This window comes from Desarmillaria tabescens (assembly GCF_030435595.1).
Source record: "Desarmillaria tabescens strain CCBAS 213 chromosome Unknown EV420scaffold_20, whole genome shotgun sequence".
Classification (NCBI taxonomy): Eukaryota; Fungi; Basidiomycota; class Agaricomycetes; order Agaricales; family Physalacriaceae; genus Desarmillaria; species Desarmillaria tabescens.
In genome coordinates, this window is record NW_026848319.1 from 714,094 (window position 1) to 728,138 (window position 14,045).

A 14,045-nucleotide genomic window follows, 5' to 3' on the forward strand; every position below is an offset into this window, starting at 1 on the left:
GACGGCTTACTCCTATCCGATAAGTATGTCATGACCCACCGTACCCTCCTCTTCTTCTGAAAGCATCAACCCAGATCTATCCGAATCCAGCTGGCCCACAATGTCGGTCGGTTTGCCGCCGCTACCTCAAGAATTGATTGACAATATCATCGACCATCTCCACAACGATAATATTTCGCTGCTTAACTGCGCTCTCGTGTGCCGCGCCTGGTTATCAACAAGTCGCCTTGCACTTGTTCGCTAAGATACACCTTCATGTTCCCTTGCCTCTTCTCGATAACCTCCCTCGCGTCCCGCAAATTCAGCCGCCTCCTTAGACTCCTCTATAAACATACAGAACTGATACCTCACATCCACGAACTTCAAGTACATTTCGAATGTGGAGGACCCAATCCTGAGTCCGGGATCTTTCCAGCAGGTGCCGACGACACGCTTCTTCCTTCTCTTCTGACGGCATTCACACATGTTCGCCATATTGAACTATCATCCAATTCCAGCGCATCATGGGACTCGCTCTCGCCGCGTGTCCTACATGCTATCGAAACAGTCGTCTGCCAGCCCTCAATAACCTATGTTCGCCTTTCCTCATGGGTCTTCGATAGCTGGAAGACTATTGCGTCGCTCTTCCGGCATAGTCAAAATCTACGAGGACTTGCACTTCGTTCGACGGAGTTAGGTACCGTCAGTGAGGAACAGGAACAGGAATTTCGGTCAGGATCCTCGGGGCCACGTCTCGAGTTCCTCACCCTGGATTATGTAGATTGTCCAGATCTGGGAAGCTGGCTCTCCAATGAGCACCCAATTATGATGGACTTGACAAACATCCGCGAGTTCCGCTTAGCTCATTCGGACGACAATTGCGTCGACCGGCTGCTCCGCACTTTTGGAGACTCACTCGAACGATTCCATCTCAAACCTGGGAGGATAGGTCGTAAGTTGATCAGTTTATCGTCAGTTGGATCGTTGTCACTCACGATGGATATCATATCAGTACAGCCCATGACCTTGGAGCGATGTGCACGATTAAGATCCTTGAGACTGACTTTGGACGAGTACCCCGCTTCCCTTGTGTGGGTTTCGAATGTCCTAAATAGTATCCCAGTACCCGGGATTCTCGAGCACGTCGCTATCGAGGTGTACATTGATCCTAAGAAGTTGATGGGCTGGAGAGCGATTGACAACATCCTTACCCGGTCGGTAGCGTCGTTCGACTCCCTAAAGGAGGTCGCGATAGGAGTATTCGCCCTTCCTGCGAACGCCGAATTCTTGAAAGTTCAGGAAGGACTCGCGGGTTTGAAGGAACGGGGTCTCTTGCGTGTTTATCAGTTGGCGACTAAGAGCCAGAAACTTTGTTCCGAGTTGACGCCGATGATAAGTAGCTTTGAGTAATGTTGAGCAGTTTTCTTGTTTGTCAGTTGATACATATTGTTGATATAGGTAGTATGACATGAAGCGTAGCAACACTTGCTATTACATTAGTCCTATTTTCGAGATATGCTGCCTAATGATAGCTTCCCCAACTAGAGAACATGTCAGCTGTAGATGTAACAACGTAAATCGTACCACTCACCATTGACGATAATCCTTTGCGTGGCTGCAATATCCTGAGGCCTAAATGTTAGCACTGAGGGTTACGGAGACGTAACAAAAACCGACCAGCATAGAGGTGAAATGCTACAGATCATGAGACTCGTTAGTTACTTGTGCTTCAAGCCAGGAAGAAGAGCGTACGCAATAAAGATGACGATTTGCGATGTCCTTGCGTCGATGTACCTGTATGAAATGGGCCCGGAAGTATTCTGATACGTCTTCGTAACTGTTGGGTCTGTTCCCATAGCTGACAATGCTGTTTCAACCATCAGCCAACTGCCAATCATAGACAACCGGAAGAACTTTTACTATTTCTGAACCTGACTGCCTGCCTCCAGCTTCTTCCTCAACAGATCAGTCTAAAAGCCATAAGGATGAACACTATGCGCTTGTCAAACTGCTAAAGAAAGCGATCGTTACCTTGTTGAGAAGGAGAACAAGGTGGGTGTTTCTCAGAAGTTTATTCGAGCATACGGCAGTGAACAACTTCAGAGAATCATCAATTCGGTTTGTACGTGGGTCTTCTTCCAGGAACTATGATTGCGTGAGCGGAAAAGGACTGAATGATATGGCGTAAAGCCTACTTGGTCGAACGCCGATATGGGGGCTAAGAAGATGATGGCAGTTGCTGCGCGGAGACTTGAGCTTATTCAGTTGGCGCCGCTGGATCTAAATGCACTGACCGTCTTCAAAATAAGGCACCCATGCGTGTCTCTTCCAACGTATGATAAGGCTTTATTGGCCAGCGATTCCTACGGGTAGCACTCACCTGACCACGCTAAAATTACTCGGCTCAGAAGATTTGCCTGATGTAAAGTAACGGATACTCACGGCACCACCAACATCATACAGCTTCCAGTCATACATTGTTCCGCCTATGTTGATTGGGAACGAGTGCTCGATAACTCCGAGCGTCTGTACGCGAACATTGAGAATATCATCTGAAACGCGAAGGGGTGAGAACTAAGAAGCGGCAGATGATCCAGGAATCACGAGGTACCCATTATCGGCATGTAATCAGGTTCTGTGATGCGCATGAGGTTGTCCAGGAAGCTGGCAAAGATCAGACGTGATGGATTATGGTATAGGTAATCTCTCACAATGACCCTGCTTCGTCGAGTTTTAGGTGACGAAGAGCTAGAAGACGTCCAACAGCGGGATGGTGCCATAGGGTATTGATCTCGTTTCGGAGGTCGTGTAGTATTTTTGCCGCCATGTTTGCCGCCACCTGGGTCTTTGAGGCAGTTCTCATATCGCTAAGCGGCCAATTACGACCGGTGGTAACGAGAGCCTGCCAGCCGGCTCGCACAAAAACACCTGCCCGCCCCCCTCCGACAGAGATACCTCCGCTAAGTTCGGAGGCTAAGGCATCCTCCATAGCGACAAGAGGAAGTAATTGGGAGCGAAGCTGGTTTATTTCTTCCTGGGCTCTTTGTGGGTCAGGCAGCGGCATGTCGTCGGGGGTGTCGATGATGGGTCGTGAGAGATCATAATCGAGTTCCTCGAGAATTAACCGTATGGCTTTGATAGTATTGAAGTGAACAATTGGTTTCCAGGATGGTCGTTCGTGCTCAATCGAAGTAGATGCGTAGTAAAGTTGAAATTGCTTTTGGAGGGTGGATTTTCCTGAAACACTATTATCTGATGGAGGTTCAAAGAATAAGGGACGAGATCTTACCCGACTCTGCCTGCCCGAGCAGCATGACTACATGCGATTGAACACATTAGCATACCAAGATAGTCAACTGAATAGTTCCATACCCTTCACTTCTTTCCGACTGGCATCTCGTCGCCGTTGCGACTCTTTCTGGAGAAGAGAGGTATTTTGAGATAATCATCACGGAAGAGGAAACTGTTATGACACACTTTGAGCTCCTCGTCGATACCGTTGCTAACTGTCTGAGCTTGTACATCGAAGAATGCACTCTCTGGCTTCATGATGGGAATATCATCCCACTCGGCAGGAGTTGGGGCGGGCATTTGTCGAACATGACCAGTGGTGGTGGTCATAATTCAAAGAGAAGCAGTAGATGGTGGGGGTTGCTGACGTAGAGTGGCAAATATAGTTCGAGAACATGATAGTTGAATAAAGGGATTCTGCCGTTCCAGTGGATCCGTGATGGCAGTGCAGGGCCTTACTACCCTTTTAGCATCATGATTCCCCTCCGCACTCTCGTTGACCTCGCATTGTGGCACACTAACCTGCCATCACATCACATTTCAATCAAAATGATTTGCTGATATTACCTACTCACACTGGATTAATCAATCTGAAACGTCTTGTCAACGCGACGGTATATCTGAAGTAGCTGATAGATGATAGAGCAGCGGTCCGCTATTCACAGGATGAAAGGGCCCAAGCCAAGGCTGGCCAACGATACGTGAACGATGTTTCCTCACTCTAGGCGCCTAGGTCGTACTAGACAGATCATCAGTTAGTACGGCGGAAGGAAAGAACCGAATAGGGCACTCACGAATGGATACATGCTACCTCAAACTATGATGCATATGCATACCTGATTGAATGCCGACTGCACTCCGCACACTTTTCTCAGCAGGATACGGAAAAATGTGTGAATAGTTCCGATCTTTTGCTGACAATAGCACATTTGGATCAGCTTGTGGTTTGCCGTTCGCTGCATTTAACATTGCAGTGCGGTCAAATAAGCTATGAGAGCACCAGGTAAAAATGTCATATCATCCGCGTACTGATTTGACCGCAGCCGAGCGAAAATTGACTTTCAAGGATCAAACCCATTTCGAACCCGAAGGATGGTACACGAAGAAAAGAAGAGAAGATCTCGGAGGTGAAAGGGTCGCGACGATAGACGACTCTCGGACCCGATATATGTGCGGGTGTCGGTGGCTCAATAAGGGACATCCTGTGAGGCAAGGATCGCGGCTGCGCACCATACCCAAAGAGACAAGCCGAGTTCCACTGGAAGTAGATTTCGACGTCGACGTACCAAAACGGTCCTTTGGAAGAAGACAGCTGTTAGTGAAGGTCTAGGGCTGATAATATACGTGAATTTTGCGCACGAGAAGTTTGACAAGCTCTGTTGCGAGCTGCTGACAGTGCTGTCTACACAACCAGAACCATGAGAACATTGTTAAGATGCAACACTTGACTGTGTTCGAAGGAATTTGTGTATGAATAAAATGCATGCAGCTCGTGGCCTTTTCCCCCATTGCTATGAGTAGAATTAAATAAGGGTGATCAAGGACCGTGCGCACGGCCCCGGCCATTCAACTCGATCATATTGGGGGGTGGAAAGAATATGCCAATTATTTAGGTTACAGTACTTCAGTATTAGCTAGAAACTCTAATAAAAAAGTCTAAGCGTATTCATAAAGGCATAAGTCATGTTATGCAGATCAAATAGATAGAACCACCAAATCCGCAGCGGTAAACGTCTCTGCAAAATCCAACAGCTGCCACTCAAAATGCTCCCTCTGCTCGTACAGATACTCCGCATCTATCTCAAGATCATCCCATCCAAGGCATCTTCTTTGTACTTGACGCTTCGCCCAGGGGTCTCCATCCGAAACGCGCCTCAGCACATTTTTGCTGTCAAATTGGACTTCCTTTAGCATCCTGCATTCTCTGTTCCATGGCTGTACCAAACCAACGGGATTCTGAACGACCTCGGGCGGTGGAGCGGCAGGAACTCTGGACCGCGGTGGCGGAGAGGGCATGAGAAGGCGCCGGTTGTACCATTTATACCTCCGAGTAAGTGGCTGGGGCCACCACTGAATCCTATATACATGGACTGTCGAAAGATTGGCAAATCTGCCGAAGAAATGTGATGCGAGGCCCACAAGGGTATTCTGAATGAGACCCTTTGAGATTTGCCAAGTGCGTCAACTAACGCTACTTACCTCAGTGGGTCCTCCGCGCTGATATTTGATTCTCAAATCACGAAGGTCATGGAAGAGATGCTTGATCGCATGCATAATCTCTAGATCCCATGTTGAAACAAAGAGATCAAGGGTTTGAAGATCTGGCTTGTCTTTGGCGACTGCGGTTAGAAGGGGAATGAGCGCGGAATTTGAAGACTGCTGATCGATATCGCAGATATGGAGGTGCTTGATAGGTCTTGAACTGTTCAGAAAGGCTACAGTGGCCCATGGGTTTCCTCCGAATTCTTCCAGTTTAGGCAACGCATCGCCAGAAACTTTGAAACGAACATCCAACTGGCCTATCACTTTCATTGTCTTGATGTGGTGCCCGCTTTGGCGGAGAAAAGCATGAAGGAGAGAGATGTTGGGCGATGCGGCGGGTGGGGAAGAGGTACCACTTTTGATGCAAAGCTCGACAGTTTCAAGAACTTCAGGTATGTCGAATGGCTCTCCATCGTATCCCAAAGTCTTTTTAGCAAGGAACACGGACGACTCCACGTCCCAGTCAATGTGTAAAACACGGAGGGTCTTTGCTGTTGCCAGATGAAGGAAATGGTATCGGGTTCTTTCATGACGACGGGGCCCGACAGCGACATTTCCGAGGAGGGTAAGGTAGGTTAAAGGTAGCGCAGAAAGCTGGGCAAGGATGGCTTCGCCATCTGGCGAGGACATAGATAGAACGTCGAATATGTTATCAACAAGGGATAGGCGTGTCAAACGTGGGAGTTGCAGAATGGTAGAGTAGAATGTGTTGGGACTGAGAGACGAAGCGCATATTTCGACCTTCTGTAGCGACGGGTAGCCAGTAATACGATTGAGGACATCGTAAGACACACGCCCGTAACAAGGTGGAGAGAACGGGTCAATCTTGCCACGTTTCAACGCGCAGAGTACTAGCGCCCTCGGCACCTCGATCATGTTATCCGCCCGTCCCTCCCAAAATGAAGCATTCTGCTGGAAGTAGCCGAAATCCATGAAGAGAAGGTTACGATAGAGGGCCCTGAGGGCTAGACGGTAGAACTTGCGGCATGTACAGATTACATTGAAAAGATCGTGGGTATCGAGCTGTTCAAAGATGAGCATCCAATACTCGTTTGATAGTTTCGTAGACATGTGGGCAATCATCTCTGTCTTGGACATAGGCATCTTGGATGCCTTGGTGATGGTCGATAGCATGGATGTAAGGAACGGCGGAATACAATGGTCGTCGTGGTCGTTCAGTTCATATGAATGAACGCTGTCAAGCTCGGAGCCGACTAAGAAGTCATGACATATGAGTATATGGGCCGACAGCTGGTCACCAGACCCGTAGCAATAGAACTTACCCCTCGAGCCACAACTAGGGGTGGCGGTGGAACCAAGTGAACAAACGAAATGGAAAGAGAAGAGTGAAAGGCAGTGATGGCTGCTTTAGGCCAAAAGTACGATCAAACTCCAAATATGCGCCAATTCCTTTTCCACACAATTGCTTCCGAATGTGTTTACAAACTGATGAAAATATTTTTAGGTGACAAGGATACGACACTGGACGGGACCTTTCAACCTACGCAAAAAAGGCATGCACTCCCACTTTCGATAGATTTCAGCTCTTTACAGCGTGTCAAAAACGACGGCTCCCGTCCTCAAATTCTCAGACCTAGACCGAAAAAGTACAAAGTATTCGAGGATCGGAGACGTATATATATCACTTTCTCTCATCCGCCACCGCCCTGGTATTCGTAAACGCTACGTTGATACATATCCCCATTATAAACACATATCTCTAATTCTACGTTCCTTTCCCCATTCACTCTGTATCCTGGGGATGTGCGACCAGCTTTACAGCACTGACCTGATTGTTCTTCAGCCTGTCCAATCCGGCTACGATACCCAAGAGACCATTAGGCAATACCTCTAAGCGATTCGGCTAACAAAGAAGTAAAATTAAAAACCATCATAATTGTCAAAAAATCGGCAACTCGCCCTGATAACCCCCTTGTCTATGAATTTACCCAAACTTCGGAACATTCGTTTTCCGAAGTCAGACTGTGCAGGTAGATGAACCGTGGCCAGAACATCCCTGAATATCTTTCCATCAATTTCTGATTTCTGGGGTCTTTGGTCGTTGTTAATGGTCATGACCTGACCTCCTTCTGCCAACATGTCGTAGCCAGCTTGCTGGGCTTCTGGAAACCCAAGTGCATCGAAGACCACGAACAACGGATCGGAAGTGAGTTTTTTCACCGCCAGGGGAAGTTGGTTCAGAGGTGTCGTTCCCCGGTCGATGATGTCCGTTATCCCGAGGGTAGCTAAGTAGTCGAAATGACGCGCAGAAGCATACGTTATGATCTTGGAGAAGCCCACGAATTTGAGCAATTGGATGGCTACGCAAGGCAACGGAAAGATAATCAGTATCGCGCACCAACAATGGCAAAAATTACCCTACGAACCATACTGTCCAACGGATGTGCTTCCACCGATGACAACGGTAGTTTTCCCCGTGAACTTGGGCTCCCACGAAAAATGAGGATTGAGCCCAAGACCAATCGGTGCCTCAGCAAAAAGGCCCATACATGCCGCCGCAAATGCCACGCTTATTGTTGCCGCCTCATCAGTGGACATTTTCTCCGGAATCTACAGCAAATTCAGGTCGCAATCAAAGATAAGCAATGTAAACACACTTTGGCGACAAAATCTGCGGCGATTAAAGAGTATTGCTGGAACCCAGCTCCGTCGTTTTCGAAATATGACCCTTGATAAACACTAGAAGCGATGAGAAGGCGTCACGAAAGAAGATCGACGACATACACTCTGTCGCCCTTCGACCACCCGATGACATCCTCGCCAATGTCTACGATCTCTCCAGCGATATCGGTACCAAGAACGGCCGGGTAGTTATTCACAAACGCGCCATAAGTCTGTATCTTCCAATCGACGGGATTCAATCCAGCGGCGAGAACCTTAACCAGGAGCTGTCCCCTGCCGACAGTCGGGATCGGGCGCGCCTCGAGTGTGAACTGCGCTTGCCTGGACTGAAGAACAAGAGCTCTTTGCTGGGGCATGATTGTAATGAAAAGAGATTGTAGATGACGCCATTATATGTAGATCCCCTTGTCAACAGGTTCTGATCCGCTAGAGTATCATTTAGGCATGCGATAATAGGTTTTCGAGGGTCGTGGAAAGACAAATCGATGAGCCACCAATGAAAAAACGTGCACCGCACGAGTCGAAGCGTGGGTGATAGCCGGAGACAAATTGGGAATCTTTGGTTCGCCATCTCGGACGACAATTCAGAGCTCTGCAACGTCAATGCAATATTACCGCTTAAAATTTTTCATTCCGGTGATTAAAAAATTTCTTCCTACGACAAGTAAATTCAACACGCGCGCCAGAAAGTACCGTGAGAGTTAATACCACTCAATGGGACATCGGGTCATGCAGTAACCGGCCAACCCTTCAAAGGCACCCCGTTGGCATCCTCCACTTTTGAGAAGAACCGCACTGGTAAGAATCCCCGTTCATCGCCCTCGGTGAGGACAACCCCGTTATCCGAAAGGAAGAACTTGATATCCGCATCGAGTGCCTTTTGGACGTCAATATATATAATAACCTTGGAGGTCTTGCGCATGCCTGAGATGGGCAGAATGTTCAATCGAGGCAGAGGCCCTAAGTGATAACATCACTCACCACTGACAGCATCACGGCCTTGGGCGAGATGTATATGATTACGCTTCATTTTGGACAGGCCCTCAGTGGCTAAGATAGCGGTTAACCAAAAACGGTTTGGCACAAGTAAAGCGAAAAGTGCGAACAAATAATTTCCCAAGCTTTGATATCCGTTCCATGGACAGCAACCCCGGAGGGAATATTTGACACCGATAACACTGGCTTCAGCTCCAGCTTTACATCCTGAGCACCGAGTAAATACACCTGGAGATACGCAGAGATATTACACAGACCTTCATGGTATGACCCTGGTTGGCCTTGATCCACCAAACGCTTTCATCTGATATCTGATTCAGTTCACAGATCAAGTCATACCGCTGCTTAGCATCTGCTTTGACAATACCCTGCAGTAGTAGCCAGATCTATGGGCTGACTTTTCAGTCTTGGGTTTTCCATCTACTATCGCCGTCGTATTACTTCATGGAACGAGTGAAAAAAAAAATGGAACACGTACGAGATCAGTGACCTTGACATAGCCATCTTCCCGCATGGGAATCCCTTCCTTCTGCGCTCCGTGCCGCAGAATATACGATAACGTCTTCGAAATCCGCACTTCAGGGGAATCCTGAGGAAATCCTCGTAATTTGGAAGAGACCTGTCCGCCGCTCCCTTTACGCCCTTGGTTGTTCTTCGGAGATCCAGACTTTTTGTTCTTCTGGGGCGCTTTCGATGGTTGCGATGACGACTCCATGTATTGACTGTGGCTTGAATGTGAGGTGATTGCAAGAAGTTAACCCAGTGCGAGGAACGAGCAGAAAGATCCTTTTTGAGTCAAGTATGGCGTTGCTTGGCAAGAACCTCTCAGTGGCGGCCGCACCAAATTCTTTGGACAAGCCACAATAGCAACGTACCACCTCAATCCACATCCGAAACTGTGTTGTGAGTCGATAGGGAGCGTAAAATCATTCACCCGGACACACAAAAGACTTGGTCGCAATTTTCAGTCTCGGCGTGTTAGGTAATGCCCAAGCGGTCACGTGAGATCGTGAAGCGAATTTCAATTCGTGAACGTCTTCACCGACTTCCACTTCGTCTGCCTGCCGTCGTATTTCTAATGCCCGTTTCCCGTTTCCTCTGATTACCTCTTGTACGGAGACGCTGTCCGCCATGGAGAACCGTTACCGTGACGTAAACCAAGCTGTCTATACTGACAAAACCTATCGTCTTGACAAGCGACCACAGAATCCACCGACGGAGCAGGGGCTTGTCGACATGTCTACCCATTACATCAAGGGAGGACAAACACGCGGGAAGGGCAGAAAAGTATCGCGTCGCTCGAGTAGTGAAACAGACTCCGAGCCGGACTCGCCGGACCAGTTGGATCTGCTCTCTTCACCCAGTCGAGGAGACGATGACGATTCATTATGTCGCAGCAGACTGGCACGAAGCATCCTTACGACCCAAATTTCCTACCAGGCAAAGATAAAATGTTGAAGCAATTGCGGTTCAAGAAGACGAAGTCTCAGGGGAGTGAGGATGGCCCCTCGAAGGAGAACCGTTCGTCTATTGCCGAAGACGTGTTTGGTGCAGAAATGCCACAGAAGAAGACCTACAGTCGTGCAGGTGGCAGAGCGAAAGCGTCATCCTCTCAGTCTACTCGTCGTGGTGCCCCTATGCACCGCGTTACATCTCCAACAATCGAAATTCCTTCGGATAGCGACAACAAGGAACCTCCCACGCGTCCCACGCGTCCACCACGGCCATTTCCCGGTCCTTCCAGAACTGAAAGGTCTCATAGCCGCGAGGCCAGGTCTTCGCAGGAAAGCGGCGCGTCGCCTGTCTCTAAACCGAAAGCAAAGAGGATGAAACCGCAGCCACAGAGTTATCCTGCACTTTCCCCTCTCCATACTCCTAAGAAGATTCAGCCTAAGTCTCCATCTCCAAAGTCGAAGACTATTCAGCGCCAACCATTTCCAAGTGTTCCTCCTCTCTCCTCTCCTGTGACTTCAAAGAGTACCTTGAACCTTCCCTCGCCATTGAGTACGCCTACCAACAAGAAGCCGACCAGGCTAAGACAATTATCGGCGCTACCTCTACCGTCCCCCTTGAACTCTCAACAATCGACTATCACCGTCAAGGGGAAGGGAAGGGTTGCCAGTCAACCGACCAAAGGGAAGAGCCAAGGAAAAGATGTTATCAAGTCGAAGAGCTGGAGGGTCGTCTCTTCTGAAGAAGAAGGAGAAAATTGTGTTGATGAAACAAAGCCCACTCGACGACCGCAACCGTTTCCTGTCGCTTTCAGCCCCCAATTGACACCACGGGCACCTAAGCGCTCTTCCGATGGCCTGGAGAGTGGCGAAGATAAATCACGGAAGAAACGAAGAGAGCATATGTATGATTTCATTCAACTCTAACACGGAGATATGAATTGACCGTGACGAACAGCCTAAAAACACCTCCTGACGCTGACTCAGATGAAGAAGACGACTCCGCGGCTGATAACGCCAGTGAGTTGTTTTTGCAAAAACTACTACCAACCCGGCTTATTCGCGTGCAGTCTTTCTGGATCCTTCCATCGACCCTAAGACGCTCTGTCCTTATTGCGATACGCGTCTTCCTGATCGCCCGACACCCCTTTTGAGCCGACTTCTCGCTAATATAGCGAAAAAGTCCCGGCCTAGCCCTCGTCCAACGAATCCCTTGGGCCGAAAAGCGCCATTAGAGGCCTTTATCGCCCTATGCCAGCGTCACCGCTTTGAAAGCGTCACTCTGCCAGAGGCAGAACGCAACGGATGGCCAAAGGAAATCGCTTGGGAGAAATTAGAGGGCCGAGTACACAAGATGAAGCGTGAATTGAATACATTGATTTCGGATCCAATCGCCCGCAGTAGCAGTGTTTTTTGGACGGAGATCATGGAAGAAGTCAAGGCGAAAGGTTCGCGCGCTGTTGGCGGGGTGAAAAATCAGTTCGCTACCTTTGAGAAAACTCAGCCTGGATAGTGAGTCATTCGCCGCATTCAATGTGTCTGTGTAATCTAATTTTCCGCGCGGCCTAGTTATGGGGAACAGGGATCCGTTATTATACATCAAACCTTGTTCAACCTATTCCCGCCTGCATCCATTCACCCCGACCAGGTAACACCCTTGACGCCCAACGAGTTTACACAGCGAATCCTCGTTCCTGAGGTTGCGGTGCGATTAATCCGCCAGGACATGGATGTTTCACCATCGAAAGCCCTGAAAATCCTCCGTGAGAGTTCCAGTTACGGCGTGGCTATGTTCCCTGAAGATGACAGTGGTTGGGGAGAAAAGAAGGACGATGATGTTATGGGCGTCGCAGATCTGATGGTGATGGCGCGTGCAAGAAAGAGGCGGATTGAGCTGGAGCAGGAAGAAAGAGAGGAGGAGGAAATGTTGAAGAGGAAGCAGGAAGCAGAAATCGTAGACGTGGATCCTGCCCCGCCGTCCAGACCGAAACCCAAGCCCATTCGTAAACACAAACCCCAAACCTCGACGGACTCTACCAGCGAAAGCGGGGTCGTCTCTGAATCGGAAGAATTGGAGATTGGGGATTTTGTTCTGGGATCAGATGACCCCGAGCCCGAACCGCAAATAACTCCTCCGCCTACAACGCTTTCGGACACCGACGACGACGGCGGTATTATAACTGTCGACGAGGATATCAGGCCCTCGTCTCACGTTGACATCGACCTTACTCGGGATTCACGTTCCCGCAGCCGTTCTACTTCGGACGTTGAGAGTTCTACCTCTAGGAGCAGCACTGGGACGCGTAGATCAAGGGCCCATCGGCGTCTACGCGGCGGTGATCCCCCCTCGGATGCAGAATCAACGGCGTCGAAGCAGCTGGCCAAGTACAAATCCGGGAAACGGGATATTAGCGAGGAAGCACAGCCGCCTCGGGCCCCCGTAAGGGTAGATGATGCTGAGACACTACGCCCTGTTTCTCCCACGTACCCTCTTCTGGTCGCACGCGAATTGAAACGGCGAGCAGGGAAGTAAGCGACTGTGCTTCTTCATTCTGCCCGTGTCTGACCTGAACACCTCATGGACAGCGCTAAGCCCGCGAGAGAAGGTTTTGAATGGCTGCTAAACTGAATTCTCCTAGCTCTCTAAGTTAATCATTCTGTATATTGCTGTATTGATGATGCTAATGTTACATCACACTTTTAGAGTATTACTGCTTGTTTGTTGCTTAACGACGTGTCTTAAATCAAATTTGACGAGATTCCTCCATCTTGGACCTGCTACGAGTTTGAAATGATTACCCTGTGGTTTGTCTGACTGCCGGCTTTTTCGTGAAACAGATGCGCACGATGAATGGCTGGAAATGAGTACTAGTCCGACACAATCAAGAGCGTTCACGTCAGCTTTTTTCACCGTCGCGATGAGTATCATTCAGTCACCCGTGCTCTCCGACACGTTGTTCGAAGTTCTCTGTCTTGTCTTACGTCCTTTGGTGCTGTTCCCTTGTTGGCGACCTTCTTCAGTGTCCGTATCCTACTTCTCATCCTCTCTCACCCACCGAACCCTCAAACTTCTTCGTGGCTGGATCGATCGAACGCCATCCTGAAACTTTCTACGTTCTTATTCTTACCAGGTTGCACCCGTCTGTTTGAGGACCTTCTTGCTCGGCGCTTGGTCTAGATAACAGTGCTATTTGTCAGAAAGCATAAGATATCGAGCTAGCCGTTCCGAACGTCAAAACCCTCGGGTTTGAAATCTTATCTTCCCTTCCACTCCGCCTCGAGCGCTTCGATTCCCTTTGCGAAACACAGTTCAAGGTCTTCGAAGTCCACGCGCCGGTACTGGTGGTCGTCATGCATTCTAGACGCCGAACCCTTGACTATAGGAAAAAATTGCAGTTTACAACGTGTGAGGTAATACATAAT

At 49.0% G+C, this 14,045-nt stretch overlaps 6 protein-coding genes across 6 annotated transcripts; 2 read left to right on the plus strand and 4 right to left on the minus strand.

The window, feature by feature from the left end:
* Positions 1–255: 255 nt before the first annotated feature.
* Positions 256–1,389, plus strand: EV420DRAFT_1480464 (uncharacterized protein; the record flags this gene model as incomplete). Its single annotated transcript, XM_060469672.1, has 2 exons — positions 256–931; positions 992–1,389. 2 exons carry the CDS (start codon positions 256–258, stop codon positions 1,387–1,389), a joined length of 1,074 nt encoding a protein of 357 aa, XP_060330173.1.
* On the minus strand, positions 1,110–3,570 carry EV420DRAFT_1687848 (guanine nucleotide binding protein, alpha subunit; the record flags this gene model as incomplete). Its single annotated transcript, XM_060479303.1, has 15 exons — positions 1,110–1,520; positions 1,571–1,604; positions 1,657–1,674; positions 1,732–1,846; positions 1,900–1,949; positions 2,011–2,124; positions 2,175–2,218; positions 2,274–2,304; positions 2,360–2,368; positions 2,422–2,531; positions 2,591–2,643; positions 2,691–3,216; positions 3,269–3,295; positions 3,352–3,397; positions 3,457–3,570. 15 exons carry the CDS (start codon positions 3,568–3,570, stop codon positions 1,471–1,473), a joined length of 1,341 nt encoding a protein of 446 aa, XP_060330174.1. The 3' UTR covers positions 1,110–1,470.
* Positions 3,571–4,789: 1,219 nt separating this feature from the next.
* On the minus strand, positions 4,790–6,964 carry EV420DRAFT_1547881 (uncharacterized protein). The gene is made up of 2 exons (XM_060473365.1): positions 5,470–6,964; positions 4,790–5,418 (listed from the first exon to the last, which is right to left on the minus strand). The coding sequence occupies exons 1-2, from the start codon at positions 6,664–6,666 to the stop codon at positions 4,966–4,968; spliced, it is 1,650 nt and encodes a 549-aa protein (XP_060330175.1). The 5' UTR covers positions 6,667–6,964; the 3' UTR covers positions 4,790–4,965.
* Positions 6,965–7,244: 280 nt separating this feature from the next.
* On the minus strand, positions 7,245–8,701 carry EV420DRAFT_484153 (GroES-like protein). The gene is made up of 5 exons (XM_060482335.1): positions 8,278–8,701; positions 8,151–8,232; positions 7,920–8,103; positions 7,453–7,853; positions 7,245–7,396 (listed from the first exon to the last, which is right to left on the minus strand). Exons 1-5 carry the CDS (start codon positions 8,529–8,531, stop codon positions 7,277–7,279), a joined length of 1,041 nt encoding a protein of 346 aa, XP_060330176.1. The 5' UTR covers positions 8,532–8,701; the 3' UTR covers positions 7,245–7,276.
* A 131-nt stretch (positions 8,702–8,832) lies between these two features.
* EV420DRAFT_1547886 (KptA family-domain-containing protein) lies at positions 8,833–10,130 on the minus strand. Its single transcript, XM_060473366.1, has 5 exons — positions 9,650–10,130; positions 9,429–9,557; positions 9,282–9,378; positions 9,157–9,225; positions 8,833–9,099 (listed from the first exon to the last, which is right to left on the minus strand). The coding sequence occupies exons 1-5, from the start codon at positions 9,884–9,886 to the stop codon at positions 8,903–8,905; spliced, it is 729 nt and encodes a 242-aa protein (XP_060330177.1). The 5' UTR covers positions 9,887–10,130; the 3' UTR covers positions 8,833–8,902.
* Positions 10,131–10,218: 88 nt separating this feature from the next.
* EV420DRAFT_1547892 (RTC4-like domain-containing protein) lies at positions 10,219–13,402 on the plus strand. Its single transcript, XM_060473367.1, has 6 exons — positions 10,219–10,323; positions 10,378–10,561; positions 10,612–11,527; positions 11,581–11,642; positions 11,693–12,134; positions 12,192–13,402. Exons 1-6 carry the CDS (start codon positions 10,303–10,305, stop codon positions 13,153–13,155), a joined length of 2,589 nt encoding a protein of 862 aa, XP_060330178.1. The 5' UTR covers positions 10,219–10,302; the 3' UTR covers positions 13,156–13,402.
* The last annotated feature ends 643 nt before the right edge of the window (positions 13,403–14,045 follow it).